This window comes from Takifugu flavidus, chromosome 18 (assembly GCF_003711565.1).
Source record: "Takifugu flavidus isolate HTHZ2018 chromosome 18, ASM371156v2, whole genome shotgun sequence".
Classification (NCBI taxonomy): Eukaryota; Metazoa; Chordata; class Actinopteri; order Tetraodontiformes; family Tetraodontidae; genus Takifugu; species Takifugu flavidus.
Window position 1 is genome coordinate 8234039 of NC_079537.1, and position 20272 is coordinate 8254310.

Below are 20272 nucleotides of genomic sequence, written 5' to 3' on the forward strand. Positions count from 1 at the left end.
GACGAGTGACGTCCGCATGTGGAGTATGTCAGGAGAATCCTGAGCGCTAAGAAAGTGGAATAATTAACATGTGACGGATCCACCCCGCGGTCCGTACACATGCAGACGCCTGTGAGTCACGTAGAAACACTTGAAGCCCAGAGACACGTGGCTGCTGTGTGTTGAACTCATCCAAAAAGTGATGTTACGATGTGTTTTCATGACGTAAATGTTACAACCGGCTGGCGCATACATTCACTGCAGGCTGGTATAACCTGGGTTAATGAAGGCAGCGGGCGGCACTCAGAGAGGAAAAACTCTGGTCTGGAGCCCAGAAACCACAGCGTGAGCTTTCCGGCTTTATACCTGCCGTTCCAGAAATGAGCTGCTTACATCAGCCTGGCTCAAGATGTAAGCAGCTGACCCAGCAAATAATAATAATAATAATAATAATAATAATAATAATAATAATAATAATAATAATAAAAAGAACATGGTAGCGATGGATGTGGACAAGCCCTGACTCTAGACCGGGGTCCATGGAAGGTTACCGTGACCTTTAACCCTAAAAAGAGCCCATGTTTATTTAAATATGTCCATTCAAAACGAAGAAAAATGCATCCAAATTCTAGCATTCAGATGTGTCATTGAGAAACATTCTTACTGGAACAACTTATTCATTTAGATCCAGTCCGTCCCTGTAATGCTCCCTCAGCCACTAGATGGCGACAGCGTGGCGCTGCTTGCAGTTGAGCACGTGTGCGGACAGAGTTCCAAACTGCAGCTGAATCCTGAAAAACAGGGGAGCGAGCCCCCGACGTCATCGTTTCATCTTCTCCAACACCTCCCTCCATTTTAACAAAAACAGGCTGCCTGTTTTCCACCTTTGTTTCCCATGATTCCTCCCAAACGGACGCATCACACAGCAGACGTGCCCCATCAGACACGATTATGCTGCCTGATTCTTTGGATCCGAAACCAAGAGGATAGAAACGAAAGATCACTTTGCACCAATCGCCTCCCCCGCCTCATTTTGCTCGCGATTTTGCCGTGAGGTTTGCTTTTCTTGATGTGCTTCCTTCACCTGAAACACCACCCTTCTATTTTCACTGCTGTTTAATTCTATTGTCCTCTGTCCTGCCTCCTTATTGCATTATCTGTGACCCAGTGCCTGTAGCTGCGAGCATACGAGCACCAGGCCTGCACACGGATCCACCTTAGACTCCTCTAAACACAATCAAAGCCAGCGCTCGCGTGGCCTCATTCGGCACTTCTGTGATAAAGTCCTCAGAATGCGGTCGCGGTGACACTGATTATGTTAACGTACACAGCCGGCTATGTTAACGTACACGGTTGGCTATGTTAACGTACAGGGTCGGCTATGTTAACGTACAGGGTCGGCTATGTTAACGTACAGGTCGGCTATGTTAAGGTACACGGCCGGCTATGTTAAGGTACACAGCCGGTTCTCCGATACCAAACCAAAGACAAGGCTGTTCCCCTCCGTTGTAAATAAAGCGGCCGTGAGTCTTGATAGCGTTTACATTCCAGGGTGAATGTAAAAGAAGTTCAGACACGACTGTTTGCAGGTTCCTTGTTTGCACGTAAACACCTTATTTAGACTACGCTGTCCGTGCACGCTGGTCACTGTTAGCACAGCAGTGTGGATCAGGTTCTATACGTTGAAAATGAAAACGTAAAGTAGCCTTTTTAAATTGGGTTTGATGGCCTCAGTAGACTTTACTGAGGTGTGAGGAAACATGTTAAGATCAAACTGAATTTAACCCGTCGCAGGTTTCACAGTGCGGACAGCCGACCTGGAACCAGAGCGCTAAACGAGTCCCAGAAAGACATCAGCGTCCACCCTGAAGGAAGGATGGACGCCACAGCCGTGGTGGACTTTGCGCGATGTTTGCAGGCAGCGCTAATCACCCAGCGTTAGCAGTGACTAATCTGCTGGTGGCACCACTAACCTCAGTGTTCTCTTTCTGGCACGTGATGGTTTGCACATGTACTAGCACCTTCCTTGCACGTGCGAGCGTGATTAGGACGTCTCATTATTTGCTGCTACCTCACCATTGATCTCCTCTCCTGCTTTCTGGTGGACTGCTGCTAAATCAGTGCTGTTGTCAAGTTAAAAACAGGTTCTCAGAACCTCCAAAAGCCTGTTGATCTGCATTAATGCTGCTATTTACACGCCGGGTCAGCGCTTCCTGTGGTCCCTCCGTCCCCCAACACCGAGCCAGTGACGTGACCCACCTTTGCATGTGTAAATGCGCTGTGCCTGCACAGAACTGAGCGGCTCCTTGACGAATAGTTTGGAGTTTGGCTGCGCTTGTGTGCCGTTGAGATCATCAGCCCCACGTGCCTGTTATGAACAGGTCGGGCTAACAGAGGTGCAACGCTGTTGCTAACAAGCTCCATCTGCGTCACTGTTGACATGAGGCTTTACAAGAAGACATTTACTCTGAGGGTTGAACAAATGTAGATTCAAGACGCTCCTGTCACAGTCTGACCTGGAGAAGGTTCTCGAGGTCCTCTCCAGGTAAGACTACCGCGCCGACCTGTCCAGCGTCTCCCAAAAGTCCCTGTCATTACTTCACAGCTCAGCGGGGGGCTTGTCAGCGGCTCAACTTGTGCTATTTTCAGCTGAAAATCCCAAAGGTGCAACAGAAAGAAAGATTTCGTAGTTAGTGCGATGATGAATGCACTGTGCACGTCTTCACCATCTGGAGAAGTAGGAAACAGAAGAGGGTCGTTTTGAATGTCATTCGGAGAATCGCGGTATCGCGACAAATCGATCACAACAACACTGAGAACAATCGGAAATCCACTACAGCTGGATGCACCCTGGGAACGCCGCGTGTGTAGAAAATCCATGGAGAGCGTGAGACTAGAACTGTGAGACTAGAACTTCGCGGAATGTCGCGCTCTTGAACGGTTTCGCCAATCGAGCGGCTAATCCGTGTCAAAGCGCCACAATCAGACGCGCTCACGCGATTTGGCTTCTACTCGCATCTGACGACATTAACAGGGTGTTTTAACAGCGTATTTACCAGGAGTTTGACATGTTGTGCCAAAGGAAAGAACCTTTAGCAGCTCCATACAGCTGCTTTAGCCTCATCCTTAAGAACCTAGAGGAGAAGGTTGTAGCGTCTGATGTCTGCATAGACGAGCGCCTTTAGTTAAATGAGGCTGCTGTTGAAGGTCTCAGGGGACCTCATGAAAGAGGCTGCTCGGCAGGAGAAGGGGATATTTTGGGGTTTGTCTTTTAGTCCACGCGGTCTCCTGCCGGGGGGGATTTGAGTAATTACGAGAGCCTAGAAAGGTTAGAGTCTGGAGGAGACGAGCAAATAAGGAAGAGATCAAGAGAGCCACTTAATTCAGGGTAAAATTGGGAATTTATTCCAGGGTCTGATGCCAGAAATAAAACCTTAAAGAGGGAATTTGAGGCGAGGACGCGTTTCCACATGTATTCTGTTACGGGCGCATGTGTTACGGGCGCAGCGGGGTAGAGGTGCAACAATCACACGGCACATGGCAGGACTCAATTTGGAGGCGGCAGGATAACACTTGAGATGACTCCCTTTTCCTTTGACTGTAGGACACGGTCACATTTTCTGCTTGTTTTCCTTTGCAGTTGCATCCAGATGCATGAATGGGAGCTGCTGGATGCTGTTTTCCCCCTTTGTTGTCACTTTAGCATAGCTGTTCTGTGCTATTTAAGCTAACCCAAGTAGTCACTGCTGCGTGATGCACCTCTGTACCACTGAGACATAAAACGCCCGCTCAGATCGTGTGCGCCAGTGGGAGATTTATTTTTTTAACCAGGCATTTGGGGACGGGACGGGTGCGGCCCGTCTAGTTGAGTGCATCTCCACACGGACGTCCTGAAGTGGACCAGTCACATGTCGCTGTGTGTGAGCCGGAGAACAGAATCAGTGTCAGCAGACTAATTGTTATCACCTATTCTGCAATATGTTTGTCACCGGCGAGGAGCGAGCACGCAACTCCGGGCCGCGCCGCTTCATTTCCCTCCGCCGTTGACTCACAGCCGACAGCGGCGTCATCGCCTGCTGTGGGACTTTAGACGGATCCGCCTCACCCATATAACAGGTTTACATCATTTACATTTAGCTATTTCGGGGCAGGTCTGAAATTTGGCTGCTCTCATGGAGAAAAAGGCCGCTGATTCGATCAGGTCACTGACGTGCGAGGCCCGTTTGGACCTTTAAAACCCTTACAAATCAAATTTAGCGTCCTGCCTCTCCTCATGGGCTAAGATACATTTCAAGCACGCCTAACATCCATGTTGTGCTAACTCGTAGTCCAGTTCCGAACGGATGTCTGCTGGTAGGTGGTTGTTAACATTCGGCTCCACCTGCCACCATGTGAGCGAAGAACATGTGTCAGTTGTCAGCAGAACCTTCCATTACCTCACTCCTCACTGCTCTGGTCTTTTCCTTGGTAAACATGTTTGAATCCCGTGTGATCTTCATTTCAAGAGCGCTCCAGGATGTTTGATCACTCAGAACCAACTCACCAAGAAATTGTGACCAAGCGTCCCACTGTGACCGTCCGACAATCTGTGATGCGCAGCGTCTGAGGAAATCGGGTTCTCAGTAGGAGCCTGTGATGGAAGGGCACTTTGTGGTCACGCTTCTGTGGAACTTATTCTATTTTTTACAGTGGGTTTTGGTTTTTCCCTTCTTTGTCCAATTTGAGCGACTGTTCTTTGTGCAGTTTGAAGTGCCGCTCTCAAAAAACATCTCCAAAACACGTGACCCGTTGCTCTTTATTCCACACGTCCATTAGAGGCTCTTTTATCCTCCACATTAGCCACGCGACTGAAAATCTGCCTTTTTCGATGTGAGATGACATTTGAGTGAACCGAGAGAACACAACGGTTGCTTGATGACATTATCAACAAGGTCTCGTAACCGTGTTTTCTTCTCCTATCAGGGAACGCTGGGGGCCACGGTGACATGCCAGCAGATGCAGCGTGGCTGGCTGATTAGCATGCTTATTCTCTTGGCTAAGCAGTGTCCCAGTCGTTTGACATCCCTTGCGATAAATGATTGGATCATGTTTGTTACGTCCGATCTCCTGTCTGACTTTGTTGTCATGGCACAAACAGCCATGGATGAAATAATGAATTCTGTGTGAAATGAACCCGTTTGGACGTCGAGCCGCCCGGTTCCAACTCATCAACACTTCCATGGGATTAGCTGCTAAATCCAACGTGGAAGCAACGAGGACGTCCTCCTTTAGATGCACCGAGGTGTTCGGGTGCATGAAGACTGTTCAAGACGCTCGCCGTCTTGTATTCTGTTGCTGGGGATTATGGGATGTCTGGCTGTGCCGTCCGTACAGGAGGGTGTCCGGAGTGGAACACAGTTTCTTTTATCATCTGAAAAATGGAAAAATGGATGCTGTGCGTGTGTGTGTGAATGCATGTTTATGGTGGTTCAACTGTTCAGTATTGAAAAAAATCCTCATCAGAAATCAGAAAGGTGCAAAGTGTGTATGCGGACAGTGAAATCGATATGTGCAGTAATGGGAACAGCTTGTCCAGTGTGTGTGTGTGCATGTGTGTGTGTGTTTGAGATCTAGGTGTCCTCTCCTCCTAACCTTTTCCACTACAGCTTCTACTTTCAGTCCAGGCTGTGCTGAGCGACTTGGGTAACGTTCTGCTCTCAACTGTGATGGTGTTATAGACAGCTGCTTATGGCAGTGAGCCTGTTCCTCACTTGTTCTTCCTTCTAGGAGGCAGAGTAACACGCTGTTGTAAGTCCTCCTCATGTCTCATGTCTCAGCCCACCGGAACAGCCTCTCTGCTCTCGTCTGCTCAAGCTCTTGACCCCCTCGTGCTAGTCAGCGGTGTCTCGCTGGCCTCCCTCATCAGTCTCCTTTTGCCCATCTCTCGGTCTGTGAGGACGACCTGCTCCTGCACCCTCTTCTTCCACCTCTTTCCATCTTTTTGTGCCGTCCCCTCGACGTTCACGTCCCCCCCAGCAGCATCAGAGTGCTCACATGTTCTGTTTCACTAATCCGGGGTTTTTTCAGATGTTTTAAGCGATCTGTTTCGTACTCAACACCCCAAAAGTGACTTTATTTGTGCCGCGATCACAACTAAAGCATCGGAGCCGTGTGCGCGAGCAGGTGCGTCCTTGTTTCTTGCTGTACGTGTCTGTGTGTCCGTGTCTGGAGTACGTGTCTGGAATAATCCCTCCCAGAGGCTGCAGCCGCCGCGGCCGTAACTCCGTGTTCAGGGCTATGTGCTTCCTGTGGATGTTCCAGTCGCTGAATTATCCCACTCGCTTGTTTGTTTTAATGACATAACATCGTGTCCGTTCGGCAGGGGTGTCTGTCTGTGTGTGTGTGTGGGTGTGTGTGTGTGTGTGTGGGGGGTTCTATTCCAAAACAAGAGTCAAATCTTTAGTATAATCACCTCAGATTCCTCTGAAAGTGTGTTTTTATTTAAAAGCTCACGTGACCCAAGGTGCAGCTGTGCTATAACCAGTTTATGGCCCGGCTGTGGTAACGAATTCGAATCATTAAAATAAGCCCTCGTTGTTTGTATAATAGCTCATTACGAGCCAGGCTGCTAATTGCAGCGGTACAGCCTGTCCAGGGGACCCACAAACTGCAGCCACGCTGGATTCAGCTGGAGGAAACCAGAGACTTTCTTTGACACTATCTCAACATCTGTGGTGAGCTACCAGGGTGCAGATGAAGGGAGCAGCGGTCCGTTCCGCCTCAAGGAGTACAGACAGTCCCTGGAAGCGGCCTTTCAGGGCCGCCGTAACAAACTGTTACAACTGAGGGATGCGGCGACCAAGGCCGTGTTTACACAAGCCCGCTGATGTTCATAAAAGGTGGGACGCCGTGTGAGACGCTGAGCTGGAGGACGTTCAGCTGTTTTTACTCCAGATTTGAGTCAAAAGGAAATCAACCCCCCCCCCCCCCCCCCAAAAAAAATAAAGGTCCAAGTTTCCCAGACAGACCTTTGCAGGACATATGTGACGTGCAGGTCAGGGTGGTCTCATACGGGCCCTATTACCCTGAAGAATGATTGCCTCCCCAACACTGGGGAGAGTTCTCCAGGAGCGGCTGGACCACAGCGGGATCAGCGTCTTCACGTCATGGATCACCAGAGTCCGCTCAGACTCTTTTGTTGAGACTTGATGTGTGGCGAAGGATGATTTCTTCAGCAGTGAGCTCACCTTCATTCGGGGGGGGGGGCAGATGTTCCAGCTGTGAGCCTGATGTTTGAGGTCAGGGCAGAGAAAAAGTGTGTTTGGGCTACAATTAGGAGATATCTGCAGAATGGCTGCAAAGGAGCTCACCCAGACCCTCAGAGGTAGAAGGCAGGTGGGTAACACCTGTGGCACAGCAAGGCCTGACACTCCTGGGAACGTTTACCACCACGTCAGGGGGAAAATCGTGTAATGATCAGGGTTGTGGTTGGTCAGGATCACCTCCACGAGTTCCAAGTCTGGATGGAAGAAGCGTCCAAGGGTCTGTGGGGATTGTAGTTCTATGTAGTTCTCTGTAGTTCTCAGTCTGTGTGTTTGTTACGACATATTTGCTGGAACTGCAGCGTTTCATCTGGAAAAATCGTAATCTTTCAGCCGCACACGGAGATCTTTCGACAACAAAGACTTCCATGAAAACTTAATGTGCACAGAGCACAGGAGCAACCCCCCCAACCCATTAATGCTTTGGGATGCCTCATTCAAACAATTTTCCTCACAAAAATGCTCCTAAAAGTCAAAACTCTGACCATGTGACCTGACCAGAGGGAAACAGATGTTTTTTAACAAGTCTGGGTCGCTCCGTGCAGACGGGAGCGCTCAGCTCTATTAAAAATCATTACAGGTTTCCGAGTTCTGAGCACTTTCTGATCCCGACAGCGCACCAACACTCTGGTCATAAGAGCCCTGTTTCCAGGCACACCGAGGTCAAAGAAGCGCTTGGGTGCATGTTGCCGCGCGCTGGCGTAAACGTGACGGTCTGACCACGGAAGATGCTGCGATGCGGCGTGACGAGCCACTTTACTCCCTCCATTGATCACAAAGTCCCAAACCAACCTGCCTTTACTGTTTAGCAACAACAGTGTCGGAGGACTTTCTATTTTGGTCGCTCCCAGACGGAACACGGGCCCATTTTGACACCCTAATGTCCCGTTCCCTCCCCCCCTCCCCCGAGCACGCCGCTGGTGTTTACACTGAGCTGTCCTTGCTTTCATCAGCACGTCGTGTGCAGGAGGGACGGAGAGAGGAGCGCTGCAGACGGAGGGACGGAGAGAGGAGCGCTGCAGACGGAGGGACGTCCCTGTCTCCTTATCGCTCGCTGCCCCCCGTGCAGGCCGTGTCTTCAGCGTTTCCACCAACGTTCGCAGGAACTTTACCTGCTAATCTGCGTGGGTTGTGTTCCCACTGGGGAGGGGCCAAACATATAGTTTGTTGACTCCCCTCCCCCCCTTAAAATAGTGTGAATTTATTCCTAAAATATAAACTCCTGATGGGAGATATGTGAAGGTTCCCACAGGGGGCGAAATCAGGTGATCCAACTCCTGTAGATGAACTCCCCAGGATCGATTGGAATGACATTTGGATGAAATGGGATCAAGGAGCGACGGAGTCCCAGCGGACTCTCCTCGTGCTGCTAACAGGGGTACAAAGGTGAAGATCCAGGCTGTGAGCAGCAGGAGATGAGCCCTCCTCGCCTCACGCTAATTAGCTGGCTGCCTGCTCCCCGCGCCCAAACGCCAGCGCCCTCCGACAGCGAAAATGTTACGCTTCTGCTGCGCCATGGCAGTGATGCAACGATGACACATTTTTGAGAGCACAGCGCTTTATTAGCGTCATCTTGCCGTAACTGGATATGCTAGCGCTGGGGGTGTTTTGCTCTTCCTTCAGCTGCATCATCACCTTCCTTCTGTAGATCTCAAGCTCAGAGCAGCAGAAAAAGTGACCGTGAGACCCTTTCTCAGCTTTTGATCCGATTCCCCGTGGTAACCGTTAGCATAACCCTCCTCGAGAAACCTCGGATGTTTACATATCTCTGCGAACGCTGTGGTCCATGTGATGGTTTCCTGTTTACACACCGTCCCTCAAAACGATGATCGGTGTGGGTCCGCCGGCGCGGTACGCATGCCTGTGCATGTCGTTTCTGCAATTATTCCAAAAGAACTCGCGAATGCGCCTTATTAGCCGAACAACAGGAGATATCCGTTCTGACTGCAGAGCGCTAGCCGGCCCAGCGGTCGGCGGGCTCGGTGTTGCGTTGAGCCAGAACAGATGCCGGCCACACAACAGACACATAAACAAAAACAGAGGACAGTAAGTACGGAGCGCGTGTGCTGCTAGCCTATTTTCCTTCACTCGGAAATCTGTCTTTGTCCAGTTTGACCCCAGATTCAACCAACAAGAGCGTAAGAATCCAAATGACTGTTGTTGTAAAGCTGCAAACAGCTGTTCTAGGGGACGACGGAGGCGTTACCATGGAGACCGTTTCAAACGGAGAGTATCCACATTAAATCTTTCTGAACTGGTCATTAATGGCTACAGCGGGCCAAGACTGACGCTTTAATGTCAACTTATGTAATATCTGTTGAAGGTGGTGGTTTGAGACACGAACATCACAGCGGGGGTTCAACTGATGTCATTAGTCCGTCTGAGAAGGGGGGGTTAATGACATCAATGCTTCAAAGGCCTCACTTACCTTCATTTCATCTTTTTGCCCTCTGCACGGAGCCATTAGAGTTACATAAACGGGCAGTGGCTCCCTGATGTTTAAGGTTAAGAGTTGATTTGCCCGTTTACCAGCTGGAGCGAAACGTCGCAGGTTCGGGATCTGCCGTTCCTGCGAGTTGCGAACCCACAAACAGGCTTTTGTTCTTTGGTTTCGGCCGTTTTAATATTGACCAGGACAGAAACAAAATTAGCTCAAGTCGGTTCAGAAAAACAGTGGGTGTTTGGTTGTTTCATCACGATAAGTGCTCCAATAATAAATATAAGCAGGAATCAAAGCTCGGCTCCCCGGAGTTGTTTATTCATCCGTTCGGTTTGGCCTGAAAGCTTGGCGAAGGTCCGGTGAATATCGCCTTTTCCAGAAGTCAGCCTCGACTCCGGTGACCTCCGCTCGAGGTGAGCTGAGGTCCTCGTAATTAGATGTGTTTTCGTCGTCCATTAGGAAAATAACCACCTGTTCAGAAGAATCCTGGGTCAGGCGGGGAGAGCCATTAGACCGCCATCTGCTCGCCTCGTCGGACCTTTACTCAGAGCATTGCTCATAACCCGGGCTGGAGTCAGAGGACGTGTTCCCGACGCTTGCTGATGTTCTGCCAGAGAGCCGCCGCCACGACTAAACGGGCTGAAAGCATGACGAAGGAAACACAGAACCTCCCCGTAAACCAGCAGGCGCAGGTCACCAAAACACAGCCGAGATTCAGGCTTGTTTACTACACGCTGCCTGTTGCACACAATGCGGCGGCTGAAAGATGGCGAGCTTATCAAAACACGGAGCCCGTTGACGCCAAGGCTCTGATTGGTTCTGAAACCAGAAGCCTTTGTACTGGGAACGGCACATTTGTGCTTCACTCATCAGATTCTTTACAAGGCGTCTCCACCTGACACGCCACCGCCCCGAGTCTCACGCCATGTTGGCCAAAACACACAAGGCCCCCTCCGGCCCCCAGAGCACCAAACCAGGTGGTCTCTGACGGAGGTGGCGAAGGTGCAGAAAGGTCGTGGCCGGACTGGACTGCTTCGTTCGAGTCCCCAAAACAACCTTCTCACACGGACGGTGCCCGTGTGGACCGTCAGCAGTGTACGAGGCTCTGGGGGAAAGCAGATGTTACGTCTGGTGCGGCCGATATTAACGAAAATGTGCGGTGACGCGTCGGTCGTGACGCCGTGTGGCTCGCAGCACCTCGGAAAGGTCGGCGCCGCGACACTTTGGTTGCCGCGCACAGGCAAATGTGCAGCACACCCGTCCACATATGTTCTTGGCGGCTCCGGGTGCGATTTCTCACCAAGACGGTTGAGATTGCTATGCACATGGCGGTTCATGTGCGCGATGCCATCACAAGGAGCGATGACGCGGCGCCAAAAACGTCGCCTCTGCCGGCAGATTTTCCAGCCTGCGTCACTTCGTGGTGCCCGTTTGCTCCAACGAGCGCGCCTTCATTCTTATTCTGCCGGTATCCCTCGGCGTGCCGGCCGTCGGGCTCGTTCATGGGCTTCAGTTGTCATGATCGTTAAAGTGTTTGCTGGTGCTCCGGCAGACAAAACACTGACACCAAACAGGCGCTCCAACAACCACCCCGTCCTCACTTTCCCAGGCTTCTCTGCCCTCTTTAATAATTAATGAGGGCAAACAAGGCCGAGGAGGAAATTAGTCTAATGAATGAGGCAGCTGGTGTTTGGAGGGGCCGTGTTGTCAGGACAGCGCGCGTGTCGGGGTCCAAAACACGTTACTGGACGAGCTGCAAACAGAGCTAGGACATGGACGGGGACAGAGACAGCGCAGAGAAACGGTACACTGGAAACTCTGTCCGTGCTTCCTTGCTGCGGCCCTGAGCTGCTTTTTCTGTGTGTATTTGTCATTGAGAGCAGGAATGTTGATGCTTCTGGCCGTGACCGGCTACAACCACAGGCAGAGGATCACCGAGCACGTTAAGTGGATCCAACGATGTCAAAATAAGAGCACCTTGTGTCAATGACTACAAAGATCTAGGGTGGGCGGAGTCTCTGATCTGATCCCCGTAATCTCTGACCCTCTAACCAAACCTCAGGTTTCAGAAGGTTTAAACACGCTCACCTCGGCGTGCGATGTGTGATGTGGGTCGCCATGGGAATCATCAGGAGACGTCTGAGCGAACTTTGTCATTTGACAAGTTTTGAATCAACCACTATCAATTAGTGCTCACTCGCATTCATGCTAGCTGGTTGATTAATAGCAGTTTGAAGACCAATGACAGGCTAACAGATAAGGTCGTAATAAACGCCGTTTATGGCGGCAGCAGCCAAAAGAGCTCCTTTTATGTCCAACACAGTCTCACAAGACGCCTGCTTCCAATCCCATATTTCTACCCTCTACTTTGTTGGAGGAATGTACCATCGCAGCAGGAACTATTCGGTCGTTAAGAGTTGGCATAACGAAAAAAAAAGATGGACCCATTGAGCGACCGGTGCTTTTAGAGAAAACTCGCAGATGCACTCACGTGTCAGGGAAATACATGCATTGAAGTGTTGTCTTACAGGGACATAAATAAGCACGCATCCATATGCTTCGGTGCAGCCGTTGATTAGCATTCTGCACGTGTCCACCTATGCACATCACTGGGAACACACTGGCTTAATTACTGGCCACTGGTGGGAGGCGCGGCGGCGGATCACTCCACCCCAGTTACACAAACCCACTGTTCGGGCCTCAGATGTCCAGGCTTAAGTACACCTATCCTGTTTCACCCCTGATGCCCCACAGAGGAGGAAGAAAAAGGTCAGCGCTGTCGGCAAGGTTAAGGTTTCACATGAACTCGTAAATAACAAGAACTATGGCAGTAATGTTCTCTTGCTTGCTTCACTTGAGCAGTAATTGATTTGGCTTATTGGTTATCTCATCAGGTATCTTGTCTTTCAAAAGAATAATAAGAAAGAAAGGCGCAAAAGTATTAATGGTGGTTAGCTAACGGGCTGAGGGGGGAACTAACAAATCCATCTGATTCACAGGTGAAAAGTAAATGGTGATAAGTGGCTAATGTGGCAAAACCGGCGCGCCGAGGTTGAGTCACAGACGCCGAGGTCTATCTTTAGAGTCTGCAGGGTTCTTCAATTAATAAAAGAAAAGTCAATAATGTGGAGGAGACAGCTCGAAGACAGGTGTTACAGTCAGAGCTGAGCCAGTGACCCTCACCCCGACACCTCGGTGCTGCAGCTTAAAAGATCTTTTATTCTCAGGGTCTCTAATGCTGCCCTGTAAGCAGGTAAAAAAAACCCCACAAAAACATCAACAACAAAAAAGAAACCAGGATTAATGGAAAACCCAGCTTCAATTGCGCCCCCTAACCTCAAATGCGACAGCTGCCGGTGCCTTTCAGAACCTCTGCCGGTGTTCTCGCAGCTAAAAGATTCCTTAAAAGATTCGCGATTCCTTCTTTGTGGGAATCCTGACGCACGGGCACGTCTGCGGGCTGCGCGTCCGATGGCGATATGAACGCAGTTTTTATTCTTTTATTGTTCCATTATTTTATTCTTTTATTGCTGTGAGGAACTATTTAACATTTCAGTGTGTTCTGTTTGGACTTTTCCACTTTTCTGTGGAAAGAGAACATCTGACGCAAACCAACAGCCATAGTAACATTATAATTTCTGCTCCAGCTCCCCAAGCTGGAGCGTGACGCATGACGCACGGAGGAGGGGCGGCAAAGAGTCCCGCATAAAATGCCAGCCTGCTCCCGGTCGGGCTTCAGAAAGACGGCGAGGTTTGATCCCACACATCGCTGCAAAGGGTTAGAAAAACAAGTTGTTGCTTTAAAAACAAGAAAATCTTTGCAAATCGGCGCAAATATGATAAAGAAAATGTCACCGTCGGAGAACGAGTTCAACATACCCGCCAAGAACTGCCACCGGATGGTGATTTTGGGTTCCACGAAAGTTGGGAAGACTGCCATCATCTCTCGGTTCCTCAACGAGAGGTTTGACGACCAGTACACCCCGACTATCGAGGACTTTCACAGGAAATTATTCAGCATCAGGGGAGAGATTTACCAGTTGGACATTCTGGACACGTCTGGAAACCATCCCTTCCCCGCGATGAGGAGGCTCTCGATTCTAACCGGTGAGTTTAAAGGCGCGCCGTGTCGCTTTCGTCCTGCAGAATTTCTTGCTTGGTGAACTGCTGTTGTGTTATTTGGCACTGAAAGTCTCTGTTTCCCCGTCCAGGCGACATATTTATCCTGGTGTTCAGTCTGGACAACAGGGAGTCCTTTCAGGAGGTGCAGCGCCTGAAGCGGCAGATCTACGAGACCAAATCCTGCCTGAGAAACAAAACCAAGGAGACCGCGGACGTCCCGCTGGTCATCTGCGGCAACAAGTGCGACAGGGACTTTTATCAGGAGGTGCAAGAGGAGGAGATCAAGCAGCTTGTCGGCGGAGACAAACACTGCGCGTATTTTGAGATCTCGGCAAAGAAGAACACCAACGTGGACCAGATGTTTCAGACTTTGTTCACCATGGCCAAGTTACCCAACGAAATGAGTCCCGACCGGCACCGCAAAGTTTCGCTGCAGCACTGCGAGTTGCTCCACAGCAAATCCTTCAAAAGCAAGAAATGTAAAGACGGGAACGCGTACGGGGTCGTGGCGCCGTTTGCGCGGAGACCCAGCGTGCACAGTGACTTGATGTACATAAAGGAGAAAGCTGTGGGGGGCAGTCAGGCCAAGGAGAAGGGCTGCATCATCTGCTGACGCGTCCTTCTGCCGACGCGCAACGGACTTTTGCAGAATCGGGGCCAAAAAGCATCCACGGTGCGCACACGCACACGCCGCCGCGACTCGAAGCACAGCACGGCCGACTGGTGGCGACGCAGAACCCACGAAGCTGTAAAAACTGCCTGTTGGCTTAACGAGAGCGGCCAAGTTTACATCGAGCTATTCTGTGGTGGGACTTCAACGTTTGGTGCATCATGAACAAATTTTATCCAGATTGTATTTATTATATCTACGTTTTTCATAAAATAAATTCATGTGACTGACACTGTCTTCCTTGATTTATTCTTGCATTGAGGCAGATAAGGATGAATTTAACGTGCTCCAAAATGACTCACGGTTGAATGAGCGGGCCTGCGCATTCCGAACGTCACACAAATACCCCTTTTTTTCGAATAAATTAAACACAACTGGAAGCTAATCTTGCTTGATATAAATAAGGTAAGTATAAGGCACTGATTTAATTTACATGTTTATTATAAAAATAAATATGGATATAAACAACCACAAAAAGCAATAGTTCATACAAAAGCTGCAAAATAGACATAAAGAGGGAACAAAAGAGGGTGCTGGAAAACATCTGTGATGACTTTAGTTCATTAACAAGTTCATCTCTGCTCCGGTAGCACAAAAGAACTCCCTTTCCATAGCCCGTTTACCCAGCTCGCCAGTGCAGTCCTCAGTTTCACGATACTTTGGGCACGTCGAACATGCAGAGACTTTTGTACTTCTGCAGCAGCTGGTTCTTCGTCCGGACCTGCTCCCGCAGCGTGGCCAGCTGCTGCTGCTGCACCGGCGGACTGCTCTCTATCCCGGGCATGTTGGATATCTGCTCCCGAGCCTCCTGGATCTTACTCTTCAGCTTGGCCAATTCTTGGTTGACATCCTGGCTGTCTTTTTCCATACTAAAACAGGTAAGTTCAAACAGGCCAGTGATTAGTGTTGTTTTATTCATTTGTAGCCCTTTCCCTGCCTGTTGTAAGCAAGCGCTAACGTTAGCTTCAGCTAACAACAAACTGCAACTCCACAAAAGAGATCTATAGTTAAGGGTTAAAAATGGCGTCAAGGGGCTCGTGTGGGAAAGACCACAAACCGTAACTAATAAATTCACCTACAATCTTACCATTTTATAATGTCGTGAACTAAAGGCAGTAAAGAATATTCGTGGACGTCCTTTTCTGGCTTCTGCTGAACCCCGGCCATCGCGAAGATTGATTCGTGGCGCAGGAATTTGACGTCATTGACTGCGCGGCGACCTCTTCTTCTGCGTTTTTGCTAACAGCGTTATAGTGCATTAGCGCCACCACTTGACAGGGGCCCAACTGGGTTTCTAGCAAAGAAACAATGTTGAAATGGTTTATGGCCATGTGCTGTAAACGTTGTTCAACCGTGGACGTTTATACGTCACAATGAGTAAAATGATAGGTTGGACAATAAATCACAACTGTGCCAGTTTCTTCTTGGTCACAGACCTCACATCTTGCTCGATTATATCTGGTCACAGTTGATGCAGAAACTTTCAATGTAGGATTTTATCATCAGTGAATGTAAAATAAATTTGTAACATTCATTCCAGTGGCTCACAAATAAATCATGAATTATGAAGCAGACTTGAATCAACATGCCCACAGCATCTAACGCGCAACCTAAATGTCACTCCTACCTCTGCCAGAGGTTTTGTATCAGCCAGGGTTTATCTGTGAACTAAAGTGGAGCATTATAAACACATTTTAATGGAATTTTCAGGAAATGTTAATGGCCAAGGCCCTTCGACCATGGATGCTTTGATCATGACTGTTATCTAACCTTCTACATATATATACTATACTACAGGGTAAGTCATCTTAAGGCTTTTACTTCTAGTTGTTACATATCTACTGCTCTGATGCTGTCTGTAATGGTGTTGCCCCAGTTTATTCACAAAAGACGCACAGCCCACATATCCTGAGAAATAGGCCACACATCATCTGTTAATAGACAGACCGAAGCAGTTTGACCCGTGGTGGTCAGAGATACATCTTTTACCTTTCACTGCCGAGCAACCCTTTGAGCACCACTTCATACGTAGGTGGAAACCTCTGTGCATTGTTCTCCTGGTGGGTGTCAACAGGCCGTAGCAGGTTTGGCCGCTCTTTAAACAAAACCCAACGCTTTTCCTTGACCTATTTTCTCCAGATATCAGACAGTGATCATCCTCGAAGTGCAATTTGGAGGGCTTATTAGCTGAGCAGCTGATGGGTTATCACTCAGTGTTTGACCACCGATACGTCCAAGTCACTTAATAGTATTTGCGGACGTCTAATGTGGCCTGATTAGCTTATCTCCTGCCTACAACAGAAGGATTATGCAGACACGGAATCAGAGCATCGCTTCATATTAAAGTACCTGAGCTCCAGGTATGGCTGACCTATTATATCCATACTATGTGTTTTCATCAAGGAAGAGGCTCAGTAGGTCAGCCCCCTCCTCCCACACACATATGTGACAATGAGCTCAGGTTAACTGAAATCGACTTTGGTCACAACCTGGTGTGTAGTGGTGCCGATGTCTTCACCAGGAGCGTGGTGATACATACAGATTCAGTATATGAGACCTAGATTTTTAGGCAGACATTAAGTGTTATCAAGGCTGCCAGGATGCGTTTTCACTGTAACCACATCATCACATTCATAATAACACAAACATCATACCCAAGCACTGTTCCAGTGACCTTTTTATCCAGCCTTGTACAACTGTGGGTCCCTTTGACCCAGTTCTAAGCAGGATGGCGCTTGTTAGCCCACATTCTGTCATTTCTGCCCGTGTGATTTATTTCGCCGTTGTATTCATCAGCACCACTTAGCCTCCATTCACTGCTAATCAGAGCCACTGTGCATGTTTTTGAAATGAGATGTAGGGTGTGTGAACACCGGGGGAACACACAACATCTAGAGAGGCCTGGACCGGAACTGGACTTAGAACATTTTTCTGGTACAAGGAGATTGTAACCACTGGACACACCCAAAACCTGTCATGTGTGGATCACTTAGAGGTGCCCAGCAGGGGTCCTATCACCTGGGTGGGTGTGAAGGTTGAAAGGAATTTAAATGTAGATTCTAAATAGCAGAAGTGAATATTCAATGACATTCACCAAAATACTACTCCCAAAACCTAAAAAAACCCAAAAGAATTAAATGACTAGTTCAGTCGGCGATGTCATAATGAATTTGGTCTCTATCCACCATTATCTTTTGCACCTTCCTGCATCTTTGCCATTTATCTTTGAGCTTATTGTTGATGTATTTATCTTTTGTCTTGCATTTATCTTTATCTTTTTGTTTATATTGTGTAGCTAATTATTAAACCTATTCAATGCCCTTCAAATTTTTTACTTTGAACAGCAAAGGCTGAAAGCCTCATTAAGGGTCAAAAGCATTAGCTCACAAACAAATATAGTAATCGCTACAGTATCTATAGTCCTAAAAAAAACTGAGGTAAACTTAATATTTCATTCATTTCTCTGCATGCACATATATGCAAAACACATGTAAACACACACACACACACACACATCCCTGTATTGATATCTTTCACAATACGTTAGCCATTTCCTTAATCTAACCCTGTACATACCAATTAACCCTCAAATCCTCAATTCAACCCCAAAATAAAACCCGTCTCTTAGCTGCTGCTATCCTCTGAAGTTGAGGGGCCCAGTCCAATTCGACCCACCCTGTCCACACTTTGTTAGTAGAATGAATATTTCAGTACTCTAAACAGCATAAATAAGGGGACAAACACACACACAATTTCCTGAATTTAATCTGCTGTTGTTTTCGTTGTAGCAATGGTAAAACAAAGTGCTCGACTTTTGGCAAAGGGCTACTACGATAGCAAAGGGAACCGCAAAGTTTTTTACAATACGACAGAGAAGTAAGTTGGAGAGCGCATTTTCCAATGTTCTACACCTTCGGGTACTGAATCTTATTCCCGTCTTCCTGTCTGTCTATGTATAGCCTATTCTCCTGATGCTTTGGTTTTTCTCCCAGAATTTGTTAAATCAGATTTAATTACAGATTTACCCATTATGAAACACTATGAAAGGGACCTCCCTGAAGGTCCTTTTTCCTTTCTACCTGTCACTGAGTGACTGTGAGGGTCAGAGGTCACCACTCCATCACACCAAGCCCTCGCTAGACTACACGTTCCTGACGAGATACTGTTTAGACAAATCCGTCCTTGCTTTACTGTCTTCTGCTTTACGAATCTCAGACCAAGAGAGGACAATGTGATAAAGAGCAGAAGTTCTAAAAACAAGTCGAACAGCTGTAGCTTTATGAACGACTACGTTTTTAGTGGCTGGAAAATGTTTCACTGGCTGAGCTTTGTCCTGTGCATCTGTAAGTCTGTCAGAAACATTAGGATCTATACTAACCTGCAAAACTTGAGCCTCTGTACAGGTCGTAATCCAAATGACTTTTCCCTCCCCAGTTCTATTGATCTTTACTTGGACTCACAGAGACGTGGTTTCTGATTTAATACGCACCTTCTTTGGATGGGGCTTGCGTCCAATCGTAAAAATGGTAATGTTTTTATATCGTTTTAAACTAATAAAAGCACAAGTATGTTGTGATGGAGCCCAAATTCTGAAAGCACATTACGCTTTTCTCACTTTCAGTGTCCATGGCCTATTTAGGCAGCTCCAAAGATCTTTCACCAAATACATACAAGATATGCTGCTCAAAACACGTGAGTTTATGATAAGATTACCACCGTGGGGCCGACGCTAAAATGGCTGCAAACTTTTTCAACTAGAAACCTGTAATTCAATTCTTTTTTAGATTAATTATGTGTCTTTTTATTTTCATAGTTATAGTCTTCCAGGAATGGAACCTTTGGCATAGCGGTCATTACAGGACAGGTAATGGAGCTATGCTAACAATACTCTGCTCTGACGTTCATCCACTGGCCTCAAGCAGGCATCGCTTCATTAGATGACGCCTCGCAGTCACAATTGTGCAATGGACTGACACTGTGGTATTTTTAACAGATGCAAGATTATTCGTTTTTCCTCTCCAATGTGTGCAATCACATCACCGCCCAGCAGAATTACCAGTCAAGCTTCAAAGATGTCTCCGTTGAGTCCAGATGAGTGACAGTAGGGACCCAGCGAGGCCTCAGCAGAGCAAAGTATTGCAGATGACGCCATCTTTGTGCACGCTGACCGATTTCTTCCAATCAAAACTTCTAAATTGGACTTGGGCTGACTTTTCTGTTAGTTAAAAGCAGTTATATCAAAAGAGGAAAAATTCAGCGTATAAATAAAGTGTTACCAGTTCAGTAAAAAGTTGCCAGAGCCTGTGTGTTAGAATCTGTTTTGACTCTTGAGTGTAAAAACATTCAAATTTCTATTTAATGTATAAAAATGAAATGGAAATGATTAAAGGAAGTGATGTTGATGACTGCCAGTTTGTACTTGACCGTTCACTGTAGGTTTTGCACGTGTCTCGTAGGTCGTTCTACAGGTAACTAATCCTGTGCCCTAATCATGTGCCCTCACATGACAGGAGGTCGGTACTACACACAACAATGAAGTACAGCGACAACCAAAGGGCAAAATTTTACAAAGTGAATTTTACTCATAAAAAGTTGTGTGAGAAACGGATCTCTGAAAAAATCGTTATGATCCTTGGCAATCCCCCTAAAATTACATTACACTGTTAAAATATAATATCGCACTATTACTTGATCAAAATAGTGAGGTTTTTTTACCTGTCCTGCCCAGCTGTCGGGCCAGCAGCACTGCTTGTCAAGTTG

At 47.9% G+C, this 20272-nt stretch overlaps 2 protein-coding genes and 1 long non-coding RNA gene across 4 annotated transcripts; 2 read left to right on the plus strand and 1 right to left on the minus strand.

Moving 5' to 3' along the window:
• The first annotated feature begins 13423 nt into the window (after positions 1–13423).
• On the plus strand, positions 13424–14742 carry LOC130515172 (dexamethasone-induced Ras-related protein 1-like). Its single transcript, XM_057015268.1, has 2 exons — positions 13424–13827; positions 13932–14742. The coding sequence occupies exons 1-2, from the start codon at positions 13431–13433 to the stop codon at positions 14453–14455; spliced, it is 921 nt and encodes a 306-aa protein (XP_056871248.1). The 5' UTR covers positions 13424–13430; the 3' UTR covers positions 14456–14742.
• A 193-nt stretch (positions 14743–14935) lies between these two features.
• On the minus strand, positions 14936–15757 carry med9 (mediator complex subunit 9). Its single transcript, XM_057015269.1, has 2 exons — positions 15600–15757; positions 14936–15381 (listed from the first exon to the last, which is right to left on the minus strand). The coding sequence occupies exons 1-2, from the start codon at positions 15677–15679 to the stop codon at positions 15162–15164; spliced, it is 300 nt and encodes a 99-aa protein (XP_056871249.1). The 5' UTR covers positions 15680–15757; the 3' UTR covers positions 14936–15161.
• Positions 15758–15909: 152 nt separating this feature from the next.
• On the plus strand, positions 15910–19914 carry LOC130515174 (uncharacterized). Of its 2 annotated transcripts, XR_008947166.1 has the most exons (6): positions 15910–16310; positions 18728–18855; positions 18947–19038; positions 19134–19204; positions 19326–19376; positions 19506–19914. It is a non-coding gene; the product is annotated as an uncharacterized LOC130515174 (long non-coding RNA). The 2 variants fall into 2 exon arrangements; XR_008947165.1 differs by lacking the exon at positions 18728–18855.
• The last annotated feature ends 358 nt before the right edge of the window (positions 19915–20272 follow it).

Coding starts and splice junctions, on each gene's coding strand:
- LOC130515172 (XM_057015268.1), top strand. CDS start 13,431: ATGCCAGCCTGCTCCCGGTCGGGCTTCAGAAAGACGGCGAGGTTTGAT. Junction 13,828..13,931: donor GAGGCTCTCGATTCTAACCG/GTGAGTTTAAAG, acceptor TTCCCCGTCCAG/GCGACATATTTATCCTGGTG.
- med9 (XM_057015269.1), bottom strand. CDS start 15,679: ATGGCCGGGGTTCAGCAGAAGCCAGAAAAGGACGTCCACGAATATTCT. Junction 15,382..15,599: donor GTTCACGACATTATAAAATG/GTAAGATTGTAG, acceptor TACCTGTTTTAG/TATGGAAAAAGACAGCCAGG.